Genomic DNA, 27,216 nt, shown 5'->3' with positions numbered 1-27,216 from the left:
GTGGGATACTTTTAGAGTTGAGGCTTTAAAATATAAAAATTTGGTATTTTCTCCTCTGCCACCTACTCATAATTTTAAATGTAAGTATAACCTTATTGTAACGTTTTCTCTTTTTTAAAGACAAGCTTGGCCACACAACAAAACAATACTTATGCTGCACACCTACCTTACACCTAAAATAAGACCAGCTTCTCGCCTACTCATTTTCTTTTCAAATCCTCCTTTATAGTAGGATGAAAGGCTCTGTAGAGGAAAGAAAGAGCAAGAAATCATTAGTTCCGAGGTGGCATGACCTCAATCTCATCATGTAGCTGCAGTGAGAGTAATGCATTTTACTAGAAGTCAACTCAAAATTATGGGGCAGGGGGAAGCACCAAACAATGAAACTTTTCAAGAAATTTTGACCAATATGAAGTCCTTAAAAATGCTAACTTTTTTTCACTTTAAAACAGATTAATTTTTCTATACCAAGATACAACAGAAAGAACAAAACAGACTGGTAGAAGCAAAATGCTTGAACTTTTTCTAAGCTCTGTAGTACTTTTCTCATTGGATAACCTTGATGAAGTCATTTAATGTTGATATGGCAGATATCGTTTAGCCTATCACACTAGCCAACAGAGAATGGGGAGGGACTATTGAAGAGGGGAGTATGTCACACTAGCAGACAGGCAAGCCAAGACAGGCTGGGAAGCTGGATTAAAAGGTTTCAATGCTGCTGGAGAGGCGTGAACAAGGAGAAGAGGAGGACTCGAGATATAATGGGAACCAGATTGTGCAGGGCCTTGTAAACAATGGAAGGAATTTAGAATTTTAAGTGGGAGGAGAAGCCAGAGCACTGGAATAACAATCTAACTTGATTTAATCTAACTGCCATGTAGAGAATAGAAAGGTGCAAGAGTAGAAGCAGCAGACCAGTTCAGAAAACATAACAATAATCCAGACAACAGATGATGATAGTATGAACTAAGGTGGTAGCAGAGGAGGTGATAAAAGCAGTTAGATTCTGGATGTATATTTAAGACAGAACTAACATTTGCTTGATGGATTGAATTTGGGATATGAGAAAAAGAAAAATTAAGAATGATGTTGAGGACACTGTTATGTGCTCACCAGATCCCCCCATCAGGAGTGAAGGACTTACTCCCCAGACACTGGGGCTGTGGCTGGCTGATAGCTCCCAGCTTTCAGACACTTTAGGAATTGCCTTGCCTAAAGGAAGTCAAGCTCATCCCACTTTGCAGGGCAGCCTGTATCTACTGACTGGTTGACATGGGATAGAAACATTGTATTTCTCTAGGGTTCAGTCCTTGGACTTCTTATATATACTCACTTCCTGGGTAATGTCATTTAATCCTATGACCCCTTGCCCCAACTTGGGATAACTACAATGAGCCATCCTTGCTTAGAGATTATTGTGAGATGGGCTGAGGCTTTTGTAGGAATGCACTGAAGCCTAACTTGTTCTTCCCTTTCTTTCTGGAGTTGTTTATGCTAAGAGCACTCTTTAATAAAGGTATAGCTTGCTAATCTTTATCTCACTCTGCTTTCCAGAGAACCCAAGCTGTGCAAATGACTTCAAGGTTTCTGGCCTAAACTGCCAAATTGCCATTTAATGACTTAGGAAAGGAGCAGCTGTTTATTTGTTGTGAATAACAGACATGAGGAGAATGATTTCGGATATATTAAGTTTGAAATGTCTTAAACATCCAAGGGGAGAATGTCTGACTTAACATCAGACTTTACATTTGAGAGTCATTAGTGTACAGGCAGCATTTAAAGCCATGAGACTGAAGTGAGACGGTTTAAAAATTAGAAGTCCAAGGAGTCTTCCCTAAAGACTGCAACACTTCGTGGTATAGAAATGGAGAGGAATCAGTAAAGGAGGAAGGTAATTACAAGTCAAGAGTGAGGAAATGAAAAATGGTTTCAAAGTTTCTGATAGGTAAAGTAAAATGAGAGCCACGAACTGACCTCTGGATTTAGCAAAGAGGACGTCAAAAACTGAGAAGAGCTGCAGAAAGTGAAGTGAGCGTACGATTAGAGTGTATTTAAGACAGAATGGGAAGAAAGGAATGGAGACAGCGAGTAAAGACACTATTTTCAGTAGCTCTAAACAGAGAAACAGGATGTACAAACTTAGCTTTTAGGAGGAAACATACACATATATGATTACAGGCATAAACGTTTCTAAGCATGAAATTATTTCCTTACAAAAGGAGGGAAAAATAGGTATGCGTACATGAAATAAAATCTCAAATAATTTTTTTTCTTTTTTTTTAACTGCTAAATTTTCAACAATGAGCACAGGCCATTTATACAATTAAAGAAAAAGAAGAATACTAAAAGAAACTAAGGAAATGACTAGAGCTTAAAAAATGGGTTCTAGGGAGTCAGATCTGGCCATTTATATAAGCTATACTGTTTGAGCAGCTTGTTATAAATTTCTACTTGGTAATAAATAATTCCTGGCAATTAATTCATTCAATAAACACTTCAGGAACTGCTGTGTACCAGGCACTTTTCAAATGAGAGATCAAGGACTGTCCTTCATCACACAGATGCTAATCTATCAATGAATCAATACTGTGAGAATATAATATACTCTCCAAGTTTCAAGTAATTTATAATCCAGTAATAAAACAAATAGTCCCCCACCCCGACACAAGATTTGAAGAGAGGAAGGATAATCAAATTGGGTTAAGTACACATACTAACCTGAACAAATTTTATATCTTTCTAAACATACATAGAGAGTATGCACATATATAAAGAGAGATATAGAGAGAAATACAGATACAGAAACAAATGGAAAGAAGTAAGGGGGCCGACTGTGGGAACTGTGGGGCGTGGAATTACACGCCTGTAATTCCAGCACTTTGGGAGGCTGAGGCGGGCGGATCACCTCAGGTCAGTTAGAGACCAGCCTGGCCAACACGGTGAAACCCCATCTCTACTAAAGATACAAAAATTAGCTGGGTGTGGTGGCGCACGCCTGTAATCCCAGCTACTCTGGAGGCTGAGGCAGGAGAATCACTTGAACCTGGGAGGTGGAGGTTGCAGTGAGCTGTGAGTGCACCACTGCACTCCAGCCTGGGCAATGGAGACAGACTGTCTCAAAAAACGAGGGACTTAGAGGAATAGGGGCTGGTTTTTAAGGTTTCTTTCAGGAAACCAAAATTTTTACTAGATGCATATGTTACTCCCTAAATTAAAGGTAATTAGTTGATTTAGTCATAACAAAATAGAAGTATCACCAAATATTTGCTCTTACTTTTGTTTTTAAATCATGCCTGAACTACTGCATAGAATAATTCTTTATTCAGGAAAAAAATATTTCAATGAGTCTTTATTTACCTTAGGGAGCTCTAAAATTTGGAGCCAGCATAATAAAAAAGATAAATTTATCATGTTTCATAAACTGTCATTCCCACTATAGTCACCAAGCTCATTAATCTTAAAAGCAGGTATTGGTATCTGAGCAATTTTTTCACTTTCAGTTTTGCCCAGGTAGACACAGTTTCAGAAAAGGCTACCGAAAATCTAGTGTCGGGAAGTTCATATGAACACTGATTTTATTACGAGTAAGTCAATCTGTATATACATATAATCAACACAACCCTTCCAAAAGATCTAGACCATTTTGAGAATAAAAACCTAACATTTGGGGCTGTGTGCAGAAAAGTATACAAAGAGAAAACAAAAAATTGCTATGTTACACACTACTAAAATACATTCAACCCTCAGTATCTGTGGGTGACTGGTTCCAGGACCACTCATACTAAAATCTGCAGATACTCAGGCACCACAGTCAGCCCTACAGAAACCACAGATACAAAAAGTTGGCCTCAGTGTAGGTGAGTTTTGCATCCCATGAATACTATATTTTTTATCTACATTTCATTGCAGACATGGAGGGCTCATTGAGTTTATTTTTTAAAATCATGATTAAGTGGACCTGTACAGTTCAAACCCAGGTTGTTCAAGGGTCAACTGTATTTACACATTTTTTTCAGAGAAAATCATGCTTCCTAAACTTCTAGAAAATTTAGGTCTTATATAACTTTAAATAGAACAAAACTGTTATCACAGTATTTTAATTTATTATTATGTTTGAATTAATATCTATGTCATGAGAAAGCACAAAATTGTAACTCTGTACTCCTCCCCACTAATAAAACTGAAAGGTCCTTTTAAGCTTGAAAATAATATACCCATATTGCATTGTATTAGGACTTACAGGTATAAGCCACTGCAGAACCATTTTCTGACAACTCTGTGGTAGGTCAAAGAAAATGTTTAGAACCAAAAAATTAGATTAAGGAACAAGTATACCATCAAATAGATGGAGTAAATGGTCCTTTTTTTCTAAAAACAGAAACACATCCTGGACCTTACAAATGATTATTTTGTACTATCCCATTCATAAAATACTGTATATATAAACGACAGAAATCAAAACCATTTTCCTTCTAAAGTTAGCACTAAATGGTGTAGTGCCATGTTAGATTATTTTGTGTCTCCTTTGCTAAGTTAAACCAAAGTCTTCATTAGCTAATTCATTCACTCAATAGCTTGAAACACAAAAGTCCTCCAGGCAACTAGAGAAGAACTGGATCATCCCATAGTTTTAAAAGAATACATTTATCATAAACTATAAACTTTATTATGTACAATAATCTATTTGATTTAAAGCTAACAAAGGATTTTAATTAGTATATTTTTCCATAAATTTCACTTGATCATAAAATAAAACAAATGCAATTTTAAAAATTATATTCAAATAAAAGGACAGATTCACAAATAGAAAATTAAAAGCCTCAAAAAAAAAAAAGATGAAGGATGGGTTTTCTCCCCCAGAAAAAAAATTTAAGGGTAACTAGACATTGGCTGAGTCAATAATATACATTAATACATTAATTAAAAAAAAAAAAAAACAAGCAAAAGGGCACTTGTTAAAAAGAGCAGACTGAATCATAAAGATCTTTTGCTTTCCAAAGTGCCTTTGAAATGAGAAAAGACACTGTAAATTTTAAAACACCCTTAATAGGCCTAGAAAACAAGAAATGGGATAAATAGCAAACCAGAGAGTTTAAAGAAATCCTAGGTAAAATTTGCATGTACAGAAAAATCCCAGCAGCCTCAAACAGAGAAAAAAAGAAACCCTTTTCAGGAAAACAAGAACACTAAATTCAGAGTCAACAACAATAAAATAATCAGCAAAACTTATTAAACCAGAACAATATAAACAGTTCATTCCTACTCTACTCATATAGAGCATAAGAGGCCAGGCACCTGTCACTTTTGCCCTGAGGCTGAGAAAGAGAACCATATGCCTCTTTTTCTGATACGCATCTTATTTTGGGTGGTAGGTACTAAGAGAAACAAAGAGGCATACCAGCAGATCCCATTTCAGAACCCAGAAGCCTAGGGAGGTGAGAAGCTATGCCAAGGAGTAAAATATACACGGTGCTCAACCTCTCCTGGACTCTCTAGGTACCAATCCTGCCTCTAGTCTCCTTGCTCTGAAAGACATGCCTGTTAACAAACCCACCTATGTTATTTACAGCCCACTGTCAACACTGTCATTCAATTAAGCTGTTGAAGCAACCCTACCAAACTGCTGAAGAAAAGTCAAGAACATTACTTCTATTAGTCAATTTAGTCATCATAAATATGAATCAACAACCAAGGATCACTGGACATTTGAGCAAACCCAATTATCATGGAGGGGAAAAAAAGAGCCAATATGAACACATAACAATTGACTTTAGGAAAAGGAGATAAATTAGGAAGCAGAAGAGAATTTGGCCAAATTCTAATTAATGGCTTTAGAAATATTCAAAAGGATACCACATTAATTAAAAAATGGGTTGCCAGAAAAAAGAAACAAGAAAGAATCCTTGGAAGTTAGAAAATTACTAACGTTGGCCGGGCGCAGTGGCTCACGCCTATAATCCCAGGAATTTGGGAGGTTGAGGTGGGTGGATCACTTGAGGTCAGAAGCTCGAGACCAGCCTGGCCAACATGGTGAAACTCCATCTCCACCAAAAATACAAAAATTAGCTGGGCGTAGTGGCGAGTGCCTGTAATCCCAACTACTCAGGAAGCTGAGGTAGGAAAATCACTTGAACTCGGGAGGCAGAAGTTGCAGTGAGCCGAGACTGCATAACCGCACTACAGCCTAGGCTCTGTCTCAAAAGAAAAAAAAAAAAAATTACCGACATGAAGAATTCAGTGGATAGACTGAAAAACAGAATGGACATTGCTAAAGGCCAACCTGGTGATCTGGAAAATAAGCTGTGAAAATACTGTAGAATGAAGAGCAAAGAAAGATAAGGAGATGGAAAATAAGAGATAAAACGCTAAGAGACGTAGAGGACAGACATCTTTTTATTAGGTCCAACATCTTTCTGTTAGGAGTTCCAGAAGCAGAAAAGAGAGACAATGAAAGGAAGAAATAATAAAAGAAAAAACTGTAAGAAAATCTTACAGAACTAAAGACCACTTTCAAATAAGTTAGGGCTCACTAAGAATTCTTGTGAAATTCCAGAACATCAGTAAGAAAGAGAAAATCCTACAAACTTTCAGAGCTAAAAAAATAAAAAGCCACCACCACCAAAACCTAAAACCCCAAAACCCAAACAAAAGAAAACCAAAACAACAGGTTGTCCACAATGGAATAAGAATAATAAGACCACCAAAAAATCTAGCTGTGAGTATGCAGGAATGCGGGAGTTCGGGCAGTGAGGCTTAGTCTCAGCAGAGATTTCTATACTTCTCTAATGTTGGCTCCACCAGATTTCAAGGAGCTAGCAGCTGATAATTAACAGTGAGAATAAAAGAAACAAACTGTTTAACAAAGCAGAAAATACATTTACCATCCATGCATTCCATATAAAAAACTTATGTAAGGCACTATTTCAGCAAGATGAAAAAAAAGTATGAAAAAGAGATAAGACTGAAAAACAACATGTTAAAGCTTAGAGAAAGCAAATAAAGTTTCAAGAAACAATGAAAAGAGACCCCCATTGAAACATGAGCCTTGGACAATCTTCTTTGAATGACAGACATTTAGTGACACACAATTACAGTTCCTGTCTTTTTAGTAACCCTCTTTGGTTCAATAATTAATAATATTTACAAAATCAAAACACTGTATATACTTGCATCTTTACTGAGGTAAAAATATAACTATGATTATGACAATGATAAAGATATTCTAAGATGTTTTACTGCAAACTCTAATAGTAGCACTTTGTGAAAAAGAAGCCAGATTTATTGAAAGCTAAGTTTCTTACCTTGAGCCCCACAAGGAGGGAAAAGGGGGTACACATCATTTCCCTTTAAGAAATGCAGGTACCAGGCTCAGACTCTTTATATTAAAGTAAGGCTCCTCTGAGATGAGGGAGCAGGTCATATGAGCCACTGAAGAAAGAGTTTACATGAGCATATCCCTTATAATCTCTTGAATTACCCTGCCTTATCTGTGAGCCTCTACCAACTACTGAAGATTTTCTCATTTTCTTGCTCTCTCTTCCTTTACAATGTTAAATAATGTAGTTTTGCACAACTTGGTAATTTTCTATTTACAGTATACTGAAGATCACCATAACAAAAAAGAAACGATTTCTGAAATTATCTCCATTTATTATTTATAAACATATGGAAAGATATAAATATAATTCATTTAAAGAACTATGTTACTGTGTCCATTGCTACTACTCTATTTCAAGCCATCATCATCCATCACCTGGACTATCTCAATACCCGCTTACTGGTTTCACAGCTTCTACTCTGGCTCTAGGTAGCAAGCAGAGTGATAACCTAAAATGCAAATCACATTGCCTCCATGCTCAAACCCTTCCAAGGGCTTTCTTTCATGCTTAAGGTAAAATTTGAAGTTTTTTTTCATTGTCTATTAGGCCCTAAGGGATCTGGGCCCAAGCTACCACTATGCCCTTCATACACTCCTTTGGAGTTACTCTTGCTGCTAGACTCATTTGCACCTCAGGACCTTTGCAGTGATCCTACCACCTAGGAAGCTCTTACACCAGGGGCTCGTATGGCCTGCTCCCTTATTTTCTTGGAGAAACCTTACCTGGCCTATCTAAGGTAAAGATTCCTCATTGCTGTTACTCTCTAGCCTCTTACCCTGATTTGGTTTTCTCAAAAGCACTCGACACTTCTAGGTATTATATATCTTACGTCATTTATTTATTTATTTATTTTTACTGTGTCTCTCCACTAACACGTAAGCTCCTAGAGGGCAATGTCTTTGGTCCGTAACTATATCCCACTGTCTATGGTAATGTAGTATGTAGTAGGTGCTCAAAGAATATTTACTGAATAACTACCAATATTTTAGCCAAATAAAATATAAATAGGAAAACAGAAAATACACCTATGTTCCCTCTAATCACAGACATGCATTTATAGGACTGTAAAATCACTTGCTGTTTTTTTGAATCTAAGTTTAATTATTTGTCAGTATGTCATCCTTTGGTGCTGTCATTATTCATGGCTAACTAAGCCTCACAAGCCTGTAATGTCTTTGCTAAAAGAAGCAATTCATTTTTTGTGACCTATACCATAATATAAATGTAAGATACTATACATAAACATTCAAAATTTCTGGTTTTATGTTCATGAACTAGAACTTGATAAATTTAACAGCTGTGATAATGGTATTAACATGACATTCTGTCCTCCAATAAATTATAAATTTGGAAAAAATGACAGTCTTTCTGGTAAGTTTTGAAATATTTATTGAAATAACATATAAAGTAGGTAGTTTAGTAGTTTTACATTTAGTAGTATTATATCAACTTTGACATAACTTACTTTCCCTGTTTAATTACTGTTCATTTATTTGATAAACATTTAGTGAGTCCCCATCCCTGTGCCAGGAACTTAGAATAGCTGATGATCAACTTGGTTTGCAGCAATTTGACAATCTCAAATCTGAACCAAGTTGATCTATCCCAGATCTGCTTGTTTCCCTGAAGCCAACGTTTATGCTGCAGGGCCTCACTGACTTTTCTTTATATTGTCTTCAGTGGTTGCAAACTACAATCCATACTGTTGCTTTTACGGATACATACTGTCATTCGTTTTTTCACTTATATTCAGCTCCCCAGAGTAGCTATAATGCTGGTACGAAAATGTATGATAAGTTCTACAGGATTTCATGGTTGGAATCTCGTAATTTTATGTTTGAGATGGCCAGGCATGATGGTATAAGGGGACTAGTTTCAAATTACAAGATGGCATCAACTCTTGGATAAGTTTCATCAGGACAAGAACCATGTCTTCTTTGTTCATCAGCTATTCCAAGCTCCTGGCACAGGGATGAGGACTCACTAAATGTTTATTGAATAAATGAACAGTAACTAAATGGGTAAAATAAGTTACATCAAAGTTGATGTAATACTACTAAACAGATTATAATAATTAGATGTCAAAACCAGGAATAAAGTTAGATATAAAAATAATGTGACCAATAACTTAAAAGAAACTGAGCCAGTAAATTAGACAAACTCACCAATGATATAGTGAAGGAAACAAACTTCTACAAACATTGGAAAATCCAAGACATTTTCTAAGTTAATTGAAATATGTCATACGAACAAAAATCAAGATGAGTCTTCTAACTAAAGCCACGTTTAACTTACAGGAGTTGAAATCTTCTTTGCAGTTTCTGTGATAACTTGTTCTAGAGGTTTCCAGATCCGAAATGCGTAGCGACCTAAATAGTAAAAGGAATAAAAGCAAACGTATTTTCTATAATCAAAATCAATCAACACCTTCAAAGTGCTTGCAACAGTATTTATTGATAGTTTATATATGTTATTTCAATAAGTATTTCAAAACTTACCAGAAAGATGGTCAATTTTTTCAAATTTTTAATTTATTGGAGGGCAAAATTTCATGTTAATACCATTATCATAGCCATTAAATGTATCAAGTTCTAGTTTATGACCACAAAACTAGAAATTTTCAATGTTTATGTATAATATCTTACATTATATTATGGTATAGGTCACAAAAAATAACATCCTAGTATTCTTTCTACAACAAACTGTAAAGTCCTATTACGTATAAAAGATACTTATAATACTAAAATGATTAATTGTATTGCTTTTTATGATAATCACTTTGAAATATATAGAAAACAAATTATATTTATGATCTATACTACACAGAAATGGTTTTAATGAATTATCTCTAAAGTAAAAAAGCAATTACATATGAAATACTTACCAAGGATGTTAATTATCAGTTTTTCTCACTGAGGATGGCTACTCTCTCTGAAAACTTATTTTTAGTTCTTTCCCTAGTTAGGAATCCTAATAATCAAAACTCCCCTGAGTTTTAACAACTAAGAGTCAATAGTAAAACAGGTTCTAAATTATTTTGAGGGCATCAAATAAGAGTAAAATATTATCTAGCTACTTTATCTTTTGCACCCCAATCAGATTGTGTCTTCTACTAGTATCTCTTTCTCCAAGAGTCTTGCTAGAAAACCAGTATATGACACTACAGGCTTTAATTCAACTTCTAACCATAAGCCTATTTGCAAATCAAGAGTTCTACTGCAAAAATTCAACTACCTAGACCTTTTAGAAAAATTTACCTGCCTATGTATACTGTTATTTCTGTGCAAACATGTTACAGTGAAAGACAGGATGCCAGAAATGGGAAAATGTGAAGATAAAAAGGTCTTGAGATAAAGGAGAACATTAAATAAAGTGAAATTAAATGAGGCTGATTCCCTAACTTGCCTGTATCTCTTATCACATAGATGTCATCTTCCATTTGATTTTATTATAGTATGAAATGTAGCTTTTATATTACCTCAAAATTCTTCAAAACCACAGTGACTGACATCTAATCTCAGTTAAAAAGCAGTTAAATGCTTCAAGATGTGACATCTGGAGGTTTACTCTAACTAGAAGACCGAGTTCTAACACATCTAAGTATACTTTCTCCTAATTTCTATTATTTGGTTGTATTTGACTGTAGAAGAGATCTTGCTGTTATTTAATATAATATTCTAGTCAGTAATACGAGTTTGGGAATAGTGTGTTCTATATAGAATACACACACCAATTCTGGTCATTCTACAAAGACGACCCTGGAAAAAATACATCTTTATCTAATTTCAAATGAAAACCTTACATTTTAATTCATAACTATGCCTACTCTAATTAATACTAAAATTCCTTTATGTTTAGGGGCAAGTTTGTCAGAATTCTGTTTGAGACATGATATTCTTCTCATGAAACCTCAGAAATTCATTAAGTATAAGTTATATAACTGAGACTTAAGACCTTGATGACAAAAACATCAAGAGAATCTGAACCACTGATCTAGATTTTAAAGTTCTGATTGTTGAAGTGTTTCATCATTTCCAAGACAAAAGATTAAAATAGTGTTTTAAATGATCATTGTGAGAAAATAAATACCATACAAAACAAGACCCTCTTATTTCTCATTTTTCTATTAGATCTTACTAAACTCCATATAGCCAAAATGGAATGCAGCTCTGCCTAAAAGATCCAATTAACAAGATCAAGCCGATAGAACTTACAAACACAAATGCTAGAACAAAAAAATAAATCTTTATCAATAAGGACATATTCTCAAATTAACATTTAATTAGGATATAGCTATGTAATTTAAAACTGCTGTAAGTTAATGACAGACTCAGCAAATTTACTTTACTTTCTTTCGAATGGGCCGGGCACGGGCACGGTGGCTCATGCCTGTAATTCCAGCCCTTTAGGAGGCCGAGGCGGGTGGATCACGAGGTCAGGAGATCGAAACCATCCTGGATAAATTTTGTATTTTTGTACTAAAAATACAAAAAACATTAGCCGGGCATGGTGGCGGGTGCCTGTAGTCCCAGCTACTCGGGAGGCTGAGGCAGGAGAATAGCGTGAACCCGGGAGGCGGAGCTTGCAGTGAGCAGAGATCGCCCCACTGCACTCCAGCCTGGGCGACAGGGTAAGACTCTGTCTCAAAAAAAAGAAAAACTAGCATTGTGCTATGCTGAATAATGGCCTTCAAAGATGTCTATGTCCCAATCCTTGGAACCTGAGAATATGTTACCCTTATGTAATAAAACCGACTTTGCAGATGTGATTAGGTTCAGGATCTTGAGATTGGGAGATGATCCTTGATTATCCAGGTGGGCCCAGTGTAATCACAAAATCTTTTTAAGAGGGAAGCAGGAGAGTGACAGTCAGACAGAGGTTGGAAGATGCTAAGCTGTTGGCTTTGAAAATGGAGGAAGGGTCCATGAGCCAAGGATGAAGGCAAACTCTGTAGGCCAGGAAGGGTAAGGAAAGGGGTTCTCCCCAGAGCCTCTGGAAGGGGCACAGTCTTGCCCATCCAAAAAAAAAAAAAAAAAAGAACTATTCTTTCAAAAAAGGTAATTTTAGCAGTGAAAAAAATTCCCCAGGGTTTATCAAGGTAATTATACCAATATGTTTAGAGACAAATTAATAAACAACACGGAACAACTATGCTCATGAGAAAGAACTGACAGCTTAAAATGTATAAACCTGTCTGCAAGAAAAAATAAATATGGGAGAATAAAAGAACTCCATGCCACTTACATTGCATAATATTAAAATTTCTTTTTATAGTATACTATACCTCAAACGGAAAAAAATGCCAGGAATAAACTATTATTGGAGCTAGTTTTCCTGGCTTTTCTATCACTAATTTTCTTCCCTATAAAGTTTATCTAGATTTTGCTACAATGACAAATGTTCAGTAACTACAAATGGTGGAAAGAATGAGAATGTATTATGTCTGAAAACCAAAACCTCAGAATACTAAGGGTCTACTCATGAATCACTGTAGATGCTATTTGGAAAGATTTCTCCTGCAATTTATTGGTATATATTCTTTATCTTACCTGCAAATGCAAAAGCTGCAACACCCAGTCCTACAGCTATCAAACTTCTTACCTATGGAAGAAAAAATGAATATTACTTATGATGTAACATGCTGGGTTTTAAAAGTAAATCATTTTTAATAATGAGAATAATTACGTTACAATACTACACTTTCTTTAAGCTCTACTGTGAAGACCAGGACTTAAAAAAAATATGCAGTGTCTATGGGATTATATCTGCTGCTCACTATATCAGCTAATTCTCAGTGAATTGATTCTAGATTTTCATTTAATTTCCATATATTTGAATCCACTCTAACCCAGAGCTTTTATATTACCTATTGCTAAAATTTTTTCTATAGACGATTTTTAATAGTGGGTTTAATATATTTATCTTCTATAAAGATAAAAAGCACATATTTCCTCCTCCATATTTTACATTTGCAATGTTCAACAGCATTTGCTATATTTAAAAATTTCATGAAACCTTACATCAATGTTTAGGAAAGAAGTCAAGCTTCCAAACTTAACAAAAATGATAAAAAATTCAAAAGTTAAGGTCTACCCTTCTAGACCAGTGTAAAAATTTTAAAATAAGGGTCCAAAATTCAGAATGTCAGATATAAGCCAATTCCAATGAGAATTTATTTTAAATTGGCTATATACCCATAATATTCTGAGCTTTTCTCCTTAAACATCTCAGGAAACTATTAGTGTCACAATAACAAAAGATTTATGTGGCAAAGATCAATGGTAATCCTCAATATCCATTCTCTCTTTTTTTTTTCAATAGGATCAGGAATTCCTGTTTTTAGCTAGATATATTTTTCCAAGCCTCCCTTAGACTTAGGTATGGCTATGCTAACTAAGCGTTGACACATAAGATACAACCAGAGTAGTGTATGCAACTTCTGAGAAGTCCTACAGAGGGTAAGGAGATGTCCTTCTCCATTTCTCCTTCCTGCTGGCTGGAATGCATACATTTTTGCTGGAGCAACCCTCTTGGATAAAGTAGGAAGAACAATGAGATGAAAAGACATTGGTTCCAGATGATCACGGAGCTGCCTTCCCACCCCTGAATTGTCTTTATTTATTAATACATGGGATAAAAATAAAAGTTCTATCTTCCTAAGCCACTATATTTTGGGTTTTAGGCACTTCTGATAAGGTAACTAAAAAAGCAGCTAGCGTTCAAACTTCTTTTCTCCTTCTCATCTGGCCACTCCCACCCACTCCCCCACTGAAACTTCCACCTATCAATCTCTTCCCACACAAGGCAAATGGTTCTTGGACCAAGGAAAATATCCCCTTCCAGCCTCACAGGCCCATTCTATTCTGTCGTCATTTCATAACCTCTTCCATGTTAAGTTACAAGCCACTAGCCCGCCTCTTAGAACCTCTCATTTCCTTTCCATCGTGGAAATCTATCCTCAAGGAAATCACTTCTCAGCGTTCCATCTGCTATTCTACTACTCCTCAGGAATTTCTTAGGCCCCATCGCTTCCCTACACAACAAGCTCAGGGATTTGCCCCTGCCCAGGACTGGCAAATTGACTTTACTCACATGTCAGGATACTAAAATACCTCTTGGTCTGGGTAGACACTTTCACTGGGTGGGTAGAGGCCTTTCCCACAGGATCTGAGAAGACCACTGCGGTCATTTCTTCTCTTCTGTCAGACATAATTCCTCAGTTTGGCCTTCCCACCTCTATACAGTCCAATAACAGACCGGCCTATATTAATCAAATCACCCAAGCGGTTTCTCAGGCTCTTGGTATTTAGTGGCTCCTGGTTTTACCTCAAATGTTTCTAATCCTTCTTCAACAAACAGTTGCTGGCTTTGCATTTCTCTTTCCTCCAAAATCACCGAGGCCTTGACTTACTGTTAAAAAGAGGACTCTGTATATTTTTAAATGAAGAGTGTTGTTTTTACCTAAATCAATCAGGCCTGGTATATGACAACATAAAAAAACTCAAGGACAGAGCCCAGAAACTCGCCAACCAAGCAAACAACGTTGAACCCCCTTGGACACTCTCTAATTGGACGTCCTGGGTACTCCCAATTCTTAGTCCTTTAATACCTATTTTTCTCCTTCTTTTATTCGGACCTTGTGTCTTTCGTTTACTTTCTCAATTCATAGAAAACCACATCCAGGCCATCACCAATAATTCTATATGACAAATGCTCCTTCTAACAACCCCACAATATTACCCCTTACCCCAAAATCTTTCTTCAGTTGACTCTCTCCCACTGTAGGTTCCCACACCGCTCCTAATCCCACTCGAAGCAGCCCTGAGAAACATCGCCCATTATCTCTCCGTACCACCCCCAAAATTTTTCGCCGCTCCAACACTTCACTATTTTGTTTTGCTTTTCTTATTAATATAAGAAGACAGGAATGTCAGGTCTCCGAGCCCAAGCTAAGCCATCATATCCCTTGTGACCTGCACGTATACATCCAGATAGCCTGAAGCAACTGAAGATCCTCAAAAGAAGTGAAAATAGCCTTAGTTGATGACATTCCACCATTGTGATTTGTTTCTGCCCCACCCTAACTGATCAGTGTACTTTTTAATCTCCCCCACCCTTAACAAGGTTCTTCGTGATTCTCCCCACCCTTCAGAATGCACTTTGTGAGATCCACCCCATGCCCGCAAAACACTGCTCCTAACTGCACTGCCTATCCCAAAACCTGTAAGAACTAATGATAATCCACCACCCTTTGCTGACTCTCTTTTCGGACTCAGCCCGCCTGCACCCAGGTGAAATCAACAGCCTTGTTGCTCACACAAAGCCTGTCTGGTGGTCTCTTCACACGGACACGTGAGACACTCAGGAAAACGCAAATAAACATCACAAGAATCTGTATACAATTTGAGGGGATTCCGTGGGTTTTCCTGAAGTCCTTCCAGCTCACAAGCTCCAACATAAGAATCTTTCTTTAAAAAGAAAGAAGTCCTGAGTGCGGTGGCTCTACTAAAAATACAAAATTAGCCAGGCATGGTGGCACATGCCCATAATCCCAGCTACTCGGGAGGTTGAGACAGGAGAATCGCTTGAACCTTGGAAGCCGTGAGCCGAGATTGCGCCGCTGCGCTCCAGCCTGGGCAACAAGAGCAAAACTCCGTCTCCAAAAAAAGAAAGAGAAAAAGAAATATAAATATATAAATATATGAGCTCACTGAAGTCAAAGAGGATCTCTCAATTTTTGACTCCTAGAGCACATCAGAAGTTCTGTCACATATATTTCACTTTTCATTCATTCGATAATAATATAATAAAAACTTAAGTTTTTAATAATAAAATTAATAGACTACTTCTAAAGACTTATTTTACAGAAGGAAAAACAAAGGCCTTGTAACCTTTACAACAACAAAAGAAAAAAATGGTGTAGAGGAGGCTGGACTAACTTTCAGCTCCCACTCCAACAGACAGAAACAGCATGTGGAGACTTACACCATGAACTTTTGCTCCAAGAACTACTCCAGAAACACATCAGGAAAACCAAAAGAATTCACAGACCCTTTGAAAGAAGCATGCTTGCCATTGCAGACTCCATGAGACAGCAGAAAAACCGTTGTTAAGTGCCCAAAGTGTGAGAGGGGGGAAGTCTGCCTCTGAACATACATCCTCACTGGGGAACCTGAAAATCCAGGGAACAGTAGGATTTAACCTTACCTAGAGCTGAAGAGAGCTAAGCAAAAATTAAAAGTAGAAGCAACAGCAGGAAGAGCCCTATAAGCACTCCTGGTCCCCAGGGAAGCCATTTCTGACTTTATGTCACAGGGGTCCTTCGGGAGGGCTGCCATTGGAATTAGGGAAGGACCACAGGTAGAAGTAAAGTTCCAGGTGAACTTTGTAATAATTTCAATTGAGCATGAATTTTCCTGGGAGGAATCGAGGAAGGGGTGGGAGAGGGTCAAACAGGAAGTGCAGATATGAACACAGAAGATGCAGCATGCAAGGAGCCTGAAAGCCATGCTTGCTTTCTCAGTGGGAGGCTTATAGCCTGGGGCAAATTCCCAGTGCTGAGAACCACACCCCCATACCCCACAGTGGCCACAGCAAGCCCTGCCCAAAGACAATCTGAGCTCAGATAAGCCCCACCCTTCCCCAACCTGGTGATCCTTCTCTACACACTGCTGCCTCCCACCACGCACACCAACCCACCCCACAGCCAAAAATAAAGGACATAATCTCTTGAGAGCTCTATGTCCCCACCCATCAGCTGAGAAAACCAAATAGTTATCCAGGTGATCTTAGGGCAAGCTTGTATCCCCCATACTGCTGCAGCTGATGCTCTCTTGAAAGCTCCACCTCCTGGCTAGAGGCCAAGAAACTGAAGCCATTATAGCAACTCATAAAAGAACAACCACACTCTAAGAAAAAAGAAAACAGCTAATTCCACTGCCTGTAGCATCCTGGCTAACCAGAGGTCCTGAGTCTGTCCATGTAACAGCTGTACTACTAGTACCCAGTATTCAAGAAAACCAACTCACTAAACAAAACTACAAAGAGTCCACTTCACTCCCATGCTACCTCCACTGGAGCAGGTGCTGGTATCTACAGCTGAGAGACTCAAACACAGATCACATCATGAGACTCTTTGCAGACACTCCCCAGTACTAGCCCAGAGCCCAGTAGCTCTGCTGGGTGGCTAGACCCAGAAGAGCAGTAACAATCACTGCAGTCTGGCTCTCAGGAAGCCCAATCCCCAGAGGAAGGTGGAGTGCACCACATCAAAGGATCACCCCATGGGACAAAAGGATCTGAACAGCAGCCTTTGAGCCCCAGATCTTTCCTCTGACATAGTCTACCCAAACAAGAAAGAACCAGAAAAACAATTCTGGTAATATGACAAAGCAAGGTTCTTTAACATCCCCAAAAGACCACGCTAGCTCACCAGCAATGGATCCAAACCAAGAAGAAATCTCTAAATTGTCAGACAGATTTCAGAAGGGGATTATTATGTTACTCAAGGAAGCACCAGAGAAAAGTGAAAACCAACTTAAAGAAATTTAATATAATACAGGATACGGATAAAAATCTCCAGAGAAATAGATACCATAAAGAAAAAACAATCACAACTTCTGGAAATGAAAGACACACTTAAGAAATGCAAAATACACTGGAAAGTTACAACAACAGAATCGAACAAGTAGAAAAAAGAACTTCATAGCTCAAAGACAAGGCTTTCAAACTGATCCAAACTGACAAAGACAAAAAAGAATTTTAAAAAAGGAACAAAGCCTCCAAGAAGTTTGGGATTATGTTAAATGACGTAGCCTAAGAATAATTGGTGTTCCCAACAAAGAAGGGAAATCTAAAAGTTTAGATAATGTATTTGAGAGACTAGTTGAGGAAAACCTCCTGGCCTTGCTAGAGACGTAGACATCCAAATATAACAAGTTCTAAGAACACCTGGAAAATTCATTGCAAAAAAATCATCATGTAGGCACAAACACAGGTTATCTAAAGTCAAGATGAAGGAAAGAATCTTAAGTGTTGTGAGGCAAAAATATCAGGTAATCTATAAAAGAAAACCTATCAGAGATTAACAGTAGGTTTCTCAGCAGAAACCCTACAATCTAGAAGGAATCTGGGTCCTATATTTAGCCTCCTTAAACAAAACAATTTTCAGATTCATATAAGATAAAGGGGTAGCAAAAGGTATTCCGTGACAATGGACACCAAAAGCCAGCAGGAGTAGCTATTCTTACAACAGACAAAACAGACTTCAAAGCAACAACAGTTAAAAAACACAAAGAGGGACATTATATAATGATAAAAGGATCAGTCCAACAGGAAAATACCACAATCCCAAATATATATGCACCTAACACTGAAGCTCCCAAATTTACTATTAGACCTAAGAAATGAGATAGATGGCAACACAATAACAGTGGGGGACTTCACTACTTCACTGACAGCACTAGACAGGTTATCAAGACAGAAAGTCAACAAAGAAACAGTGGACTTAAACTATACCCTAGAACAAATGGAGTTAACAGATATTTATAGAACATTCTACCCAACAACTGCAAGAATATACATTCTATTCATCATAGAACATTCTCCAAGATAGACAACAAAATGAGTCTCAGCTGGGCACAGTGGTTCACACTGTAACCCCAGCACTTTGGGAAGCTGAGGCAGGTGTTCAAACACCTGAGGTGTTGAACACCTGAGGTCAGGAGTTCAAAATCAGCCTGACCAACATGGTGAAACCACGTCTCTACTAAAAATACAAAATTAGCCAGGCATGGTGGTGCATGCCTGTAGTCCCAGCTACTTGGGAGGCTTGCTTGAACCCAGGAGGTGGAGGTTGCAGTGAACTGAGATCGCACTATTGCACTCCAGCCTAGGCAACAAGAGCAAGACTCCTTCTAACAAAAAAAAAAAAAAAAAAAATTAAAAAACAAGTCTCAATAAATTTAAGAAAATCAAAATTATATCAAGTACTCTCTCAGACCACAGTGGAATAAAACTGAAAATCAACTCCAAAAGGAACCCTCAAAACCATGCAAATACATAGAAATTAAATAACCTGCTCCTGAATGATCTTTGGGTCAACAATGAAATCAAGATGAAAAATAAAAAATTATTTGAACTGAATTGACATTGGTGACACAACCTACCAAAACCTCTGGGATAAAACAAAAGCAGTGCTAAGAGGAAAGTTCATAATATTAAATCAAAATGTATGTAATACATCAAAAATTCTGAAGGAGCACAAATAGACAATGTAAGGTCACACCTCAAGTAAAAAGAGAAACAAGAACAAACCAAACCCAAACCCAGCCAAGAGAAAAGAAAGAAGGATCAGAGAAGAACTAAAGGAAATTGAAACAGCAACAACAACAAAACAAAAGTGAAACAAAAACTGGTTCAGTTCTTTGAAAAGATAAGTAAAATTGGTAGACCCTTAGATTAACCAAGAAAAGAAGAGAGAAGATCCAAATACGCTAAATTAGAAATGAAACGGGAGATACCGAAGCAGGCTCGTTGTATGGGGTAAATACCAAGGCTCTTGGTTGAACAGTCAAGGAGATGGAGGTCACGGACACACACTACACACACAGACTTGAGTTTGGTGCAAAGTTTAATAGGCAAAAAGAAAGAACAGCTCTCCCTTGAAGAGATGGGTCCTGAGTGGGTGGGTTGCTTAGTAAAAATGTCAGGGTTTTTATAAATGGGCTAGTGAGGAGGGAGTTAGTGGCAGGTGGTGGGGGCGGTGCCAGTGAGGAGGGGATGTCTTATCCTCCTAGGGCCTGACGATTTAGTTGGGACCAGGTGTGCTATCTGTATAGAGCAGTTTTTTTTAATCAGCTCTCACTTCATTCCTGGATCACATGGGCAGACTTAGTCTGTGATGCCTTCTTTTGCTTATCTGGGAGAGAGAGTTTCTGTGTCTGTTCCCAGACATCTTCTTGCAGCTGCAGGCATCCCCCTAACCCCCCCAACGTCTCCACCCCCGCCTCCCAAGTCCACTTTTAGCTTCTCTATCTTGGTGTCCTAAAGGGAAAGGAATGTGCTTATTAAGGCCCACTGTTTTTACTGGGGCCTATTGTGAAGTTTGGTGATTACCCAGGAGACTCCCCACCCTCCTTCTGTGCTCCAGGGGTTTATCTGTGATTTACAGCCTGATCTTTCAGGCTGCTTGTTTAGTTAGAGAAGTGATTTATTTGAACTACATGAGGTTAGAAGGGAGCTATTTCTGAGCTACTTTATGTTAGAAGTTTTCCGCCAGGGACTCCTCTTCTCCCCGTCTACCCAAATACTTTATTTCCATTTCCTATAACAATATTACAACCGATACCACAGAAATAAAAAGATCATTCAAGAGTACTATGAACAACTTTACACGCACAAACTAGAAAACCTAGAGGAGATGGATAAATTCCAGGAAATATACAACCCTCCAAGATTAAACAAGGTAGAACTAGAAACTCAGAACATACTAATAACAAGAAGTGAGACTGAAATGGTAATCAAAAAAACTGTCAACAAAAAAAAAGTCCAGGACCAGATGGATTTACAGCTGAATTTTGTCAGACATTCAAAGAAGAACTAGTACCAATCCTATTGAAAATATTCCAAAAGATAAACAGGGAATCCCCCCTAAATCATTCTATGAAGCCAGTTATCACCCTAATACCAAAACCAGGAAATGACATAACAACAACAAAAAGAATACCTATAGACCAAAATCCCTGATGAACATAGATGCAAAAAACCTCAGCAAAATACTAACTAATCAAACCCAATAGCATATCAAACAATAATCCACTATGATCAAGAGGGTTTCATACCAGGGATGCAGAGATAGTTTAACACACACAAGTGAATAAATGTGATATACTGAACAGAATTGAAAATAAAAATCACCTGATCATCTCAACAGGCACAGAAAAAGCATTTGACAAAATCCAGCTTCCCATTATGATTAAAACTCTCAGCAAAATCAGGATAGAAGGAACATACCTTAGGGTAATAAAAGACAAACCCACAGCCAACATAATACTGAGTGGGGAAAAGTTGAAAGCATTCCTTCTGGGAACTGAAACAAGACAAGGATGGCCACTCATACCACTTCTATTCAACATAGTACTGGAAGTCCTAGCCTGAGCAATCAAACGAGAGGGAAATAAAGGGCATCCAAATCGGTAAAGAGGAGGTCAAACTGTCACTATTTGCTGAAGATATGATTGTATACTAGAAAACCCTAAAGACTCCTTCAAACATCTCCTAGAATTGATCAATGAATTCAGCAAAGTTTTGGGATACAAAATTAATGTACACAAATCAGTAGCTCTGCTATACACTAACAGCGACCAACCTGAGAATCAAATCAAGAACTCAACCCCTTTTACAATAGCTGCAAAGAAAAAACAAACAAAAAAATACATAGGAATATACCTAACCATGGAGGTAAAAGACCTCTACAAGGAAAACTATCATACAAAAGACTGCTGAAAGAAATCACAGACAACACAAACAAATGGAAACACATCACATGCCCATGGATGGATAGAATCAATATTGTAAAAATGACTGTACTGCCAAAGGCAATCTACAAACTCAATGCAATTCCCATCAAAATATGAGCATCATTCTTTACAGAGCTAGAAAAAACAATCCTAAAATTCATATGGCACCAAAAAAACAGCCCACACAGCCAAAGCAAAACTAAGGAAAAAGAACAAATCTGGAGGCATCACATTACCCGACTTCAAACTATACTATAAAGCCATAGTCACCAAAACAGCATGGTACTGGTATAAAAACAGGCATATAGGCCAATAGAACAGAACAGAGAACCCAGAAATAAAGCCAAATACTTAACAGTCAACTGATCTTCCACAAAGCAAACAAAAACAAAGTGGAGAAAGGACACCCTATTCAACAAATGGTGCTGAGATAACTGGCAAGCCACATGTGGAAGAATGAAACTGGATCCTCATCTCTCACCTTATACAAAAATCAAGTCAAGATGGATAAATCTAAGACCTAAAAGCACAAAAATTATAGAAGATAACATCAGAAAAACCCTTCCAAACATTGGTTTAGGCAACTATTTCATTAAGTAACCTGCTCCTGAATGATCAAAAAGCCAAAAGCAAATGCAACAACAACTAATATAAATAGATGGGAACTAATTAAACTAAAAAGCTTCTGCACAGCAAAAGAAATAATCAGCAGAATAAACAACCCACAGAGTAGGGGAAAATATTTGCAAACTATGTATCCAACACAGGACTAACATAAGCTATCTACAAGAAACTCAAACTAATCAGCAAGAAAAAAATAATACCATCAAAAATTATGCTAATGGCCAAGCACGGTGTCTCATGCCTATAATTCAGCACTTTTGGGAAGCCAAGGCAGGCGGATCACCTGAGGTCAGGAGATCAAGACCATCCTGGCCAATATGGTGAAAACCTGTCTCTACTAAAAACACAAAAATTAGCCAGGTGTAGTGGCAGGCACCTGCAATCCAGCTACGTGGGAGGTTGAGGCAGGAGAATCGCTTGAACCAAACAGTCACAGGTTGCAGTGAGCCGAGATCACGCCACTGCACTCCAGCCTGGGCGACAGAGCAAAACTCCGTCTCAAAAAAAAAAAAAATAATAATAATAATAAAAATAGATGTTGGCATGGATATGGTGAAAGGGAACACTTTTACACTGCTGGTAGGAATGTAAACTAGTACAACCCCTATGAAAAACAGTATGAAGATTCCTTAAAGAACTAAAAGTAGAACTACTGTTTGATCCAGCAATCCCACTCTTGGGTATCCAACCAGAGGAAAATAAGTAATCATATGAAAAAGATACTGCACATGCATGTTTATAGCAGCACAATTCACAATTGCAAAAATACGGAACCAGCCCAAATGCTCATCAATCAAAGAGCGGATAAAGAAAATGTGATATATATATATACACACACACACACACACACACACACACACCATGAAGTACTACTCAGCCATAAAAATGAACAAATAATGGCATTTGCAGCAACCTGGATGGAATTGGAGACCATTATTCTAAGCGAAGTAACTCAGGAACGGAAAACCAAATATTGCATGTTCTCATTTATAACTAGGAGCTAAGGTATGAGGATGCAAGGCATAAGAATTGACACAACGGATTGTGGGGACTCATGGGGCAGGTAATGGGTGGCAGAGAGGGATAACAGACTACACACTGGGTACAGTGTTCAGGTGATGAGTACACTAAAATCTCAGATGTCACCACTAAAGAACTTATCCATGTAACCAAACACCACCTGTTTCCCCAAAACTTATTGAAATAAAAAATAAAATAGCTGGGCACAGTGGCTCACGCCTGTAATCCCAGCACCTTGGGAGGCTGAGGTGGGTGGATCGTCTGAGGTCAGGAGTTCGAGACCAGCCTTGCTAACATGGTGAAACCCCATGGCTTATACCAAAAATAAAAAAATTGGCTGGGTGTGGTGGCAGGCACCTGTAATCCCAGCTACTCGGGAGGCTGACACAGGAGAATCCCTTGAACCTGGGAGGCGGAGGTTGCAGTAAGCTGAGATCGCGCCATTGCACTCCAGCCTGGGCGACAAGAGTGAGACTTAGTCTCAAAAAAATAAATAAGTAAAATAAAATACGAAGAAATAAAAACAACAACAAAAAAACCCAAATTAGGTAGATCACTAGAGTAAAAAAGGATGTTCAGTAAATAACCAAAATTGAGCAATCAAATCTTACTTATCCACACTAAAATGATAAAATACAGCACAGCTAATCAAAAACCCATTTATTTACTGGAATTAAAATTCCTTATTCAATTTCAAATCAAGGCTAAAAAAATTTTTTTAAATCTTAAAAATTCTCTATTGAAAGGGTTTAATCTAAATTACCTCTTTCTTTGTATTTTAATTTGATATTAAAATAAAACTTTTTGAGCATGAACAATTGATAGTAAACAAACAAAAACATATTTTGAAGTTGAAATAAACTTGAAATTTTTTTTTAATCATGTATCCTATACAATCAGATTTTGTAATCTGAAGTAAGAACAAAAGTCTTCATTTTGGGAGGCTGAGATGGGAGAACTGATTTAGCCCAGGAGTTTGAGACCAGCCTGGGCAACACAAGAAGACCCCATCTCTACCAAAGAAAAGTTAGTTGGGTGTGGTGGGGTGTGCCTGTAGTCCCGGCTGCTTGGGAGCCTGAAGTGGAAGGATTGCTTGAGCCCAGGAGATTGAGGCCGCAGTGAGCTGTGATTATGCCACTGTACTTCAGCTTGGTGATAGAGTGAGACCCTGTCTCAAAAAAACTAAAAAATTTTTTAAAATTTTAAAGGAAAGAATAAAAGTCCTTATAAAGTTTCCTGTGGAAATAGTAAGGCTGTTAGATCTACAAGCAATTAAAACTGGCCGGGCACAGTGGCTCATGCCTGTAATCCCAGCACTTTGGGAGGCTGAGGCAGGTGGATCACCTGAGGTCAGGAGTTCGAGACTAGCCTGGCCAACATGACAAAACCCCGTCTCTACTAAAAATACAAAAAATTAGCCAGGTGTGTTGGCAGGTGCCTGTAGCCCCAGCTACTCAAAAGGCTGAGGCAGGAGAATTGCTTGAACCTGGGAAGTGGAAGTTAGCGTGAGCCAATATCATGCCATTGCACTCCAGCCTGGGCTACAGAGCAAGACTCTGTCTCAAACAAATAAAATAAAACAAACAAACAAAACTTTAACTGGCCCAGAATAATATGAATTGTTTCCTAGAAAAAAATTTATCTACTACCTAGCATTTTTTTATTTGCTAAAAAGCCATTGGTATTTCTTTTCAGACACAGATTTTGTGAGCTGTAAAACAGTAACAATTCTCCTCAAACTTCCACATATGTGAATGACTCAAACAGGAAAAAGAAACTAGTTTCAAATGTAGAAAACATAAGTATAAGAGAAAGGGAGTCAATCTAAGTCTAAGTAAGTAACTCAACACAGAACTCCTGACCATACCTTTCTTTGGCTTTAATTTTTAAAAATAAAATAACATCTAAAACACAATGGGGTTTTTGAATAACCTATGGTTTACTTGGCATAACTGTGTAAATATCAGATAATTCCATTAACATGTTCTCTATTTTACTATTGTTGAAAAAAAATTAGCATGCTTTCATCACTATGCTATTTCTCATTTACTAAACTTCTGTATCATATCCTTGGGCTAAGAGGATCTGTATTTTGTTTCTTTTATATGCACAACACCATATCTGATCCAGTTGTAAACATGAAGATGTACTTCAATTTTTATTTTGAATGTTTTTTAAACAATGATGCTTTAAAACTAAACTGCCGGTAACAGAATGAGAAAAAATGACATTGAAAAGACAATATAATAGTAAAATGGTGAATCAGGCATAGTGTTAGTACCACAACTACAGTCATTTTCTACCAACTAGGCAATAACCAGGTTAAATTCTGCAGAAACAGAGAAATGTTGCTGTTTCTTTGACTTAGGAAAAACTGGGATATGAAAATAAAAGAAATCAGGAAGCACGATTTTAAAAAGTAAGTATATTCCTGTACCCTAGTATAGGCTGAAACTGCCGTAAGTGTCACACATATGTAGCAGTGGATGATGAATGTGGATGCCATGAGGCTTTTTTTTTTTTTAATTTTTTTTTTAAAAAATTCACAAGGCTGCCTTGGGCAAGTTTTAGTTTTGAAACATTTTATTTGAAGATTCAGATGTTTATGGCTTTAAAAAGTAGCTAACATTTTCTAGGCCTGCAGAAAATCTAATTATGGGATATATTTTTGTTGTTGCTACACAAAATTAGGGTAGCACATACTTCTACTTATAGAACAAGCTGATCTTTCTATAAATATATGCACATATATACTTAAAAATGAAATCAGTTACAAATGCCACCAATAAAATTCTTTTACAACTGGTCCAGCATGTTTGGGAACAGTGGTCTCTATGTAAGAAAAACCAAAAACCTAACATTCTACTTAAGTCAAATTTAGAAATTTAGTTTTTAATAATCTTGTCATGGTCACCATGGGGAAAAAAAGATGATATATATTCAAAAAACAAATTTATGTGATATGAGACAAGGGTATTTAAGTTTTTTGTTTTTTGTTTATTTTTGAGACAGCGTTTCGCTCTTGTTGCCCAAGCCAGAGCACAATGGCGCAATCTCGGCTCACCACAACCTCCGCCTCCCGGGTTCAAGTGATTCTCCTGCCTCAGCCTCCCCAGTAGCTGGGATTACAGGAATGAGCCACCATACCCGGATAATTTTTTTTTTTTTTTTTTTTGTATTTTTAGTAAAGAGACGAGGTTTCTCCATGTTGGTCAGGCTGGTCTTGAACTCCTGACCTCAGGTGATCCACCTGCCTTGGCCTCCCAAAGTGCTGGGATAAAAGGCGTGAGCCACTGCACCCGGCCTAAGTTTAGAGTACACTTGTCAAAAATTACAAAAAGCATAGCTTTTACTGCATTCTCTCTGACGATATACAATGCATGAATATTTTGGATTTAAAAACTTCCAGGCATATGCATAATAGCACTGCAGAAAGCAACAGATGGCAAATTGTCAGTGAAATCGATTGGTTTCAAAATGGTGGCAGAGTTACCACAGAGAATCCTCATTCTAGACTGCTAGGTCTAGCTAAAGAAAAATCTTATGTTCTCACTAAATAGCATCATTACACAGTTATGGTTTCTGATGCCTGCTGGCCCTTCAAGCCTACTCTGTACCATCATCTTCCTCATCATCAATTAGTACCCTTTCCCATTCCTCATGGCTCTTACTAA

At 37.5% G+C, this 27,216-nt stretch overlaps 1 protein-coding gene across 1 annotated transcript in view; it reads right to left on the bottom strand.

Moving 5' to 3' along the window:
* Positions 1-27,216, bottom strand: part of DNAJC15 (DnaJ heat shock protein family (Hsp40) member C15) — a 79,465-nt gene that overhangs the window by 27,549 nt on the left and 24,700 nt on the right. Inside the window, exons 2-4 of the mRNA XM_054447000.2 lie at positions 12,929-12,980; positions 9,675-9,748; positions 167-243 (exon numbers count right to left, since the gene is read on the bottom strand). Coding sequence (XP_054302975.2) covers positions 167-243; positions 9,675-9,748; positions 12,929-12,980 — 203 coding nt within the window. The remainder of the gene's footprint in view (positions 1-166; positions 244-9,674; positions 9,749-12,928; positions 12,981-27,216) is intronic.

This window comes from Pongo pygmaeus, chromosome 14, assembly GCF_028885625.2.
Source record: "Pongo pygmaeus isolate AG05252 chromosome 14, NHGRI_mPonPyg2-v2.0_pri, whole genome shotgun sequence".
Taxonomy (NCBI): domain Eukaryota; kingdom Metazoa; phylum Chordata; class Mammalia; order Primates; family Hominidae; genus Pongo; species Pongo pygmaeus.
Note: the sequence above shows the minus strand (reverse complement) of the source record. Positions and strands in the feature narration are given on the sequence as shown.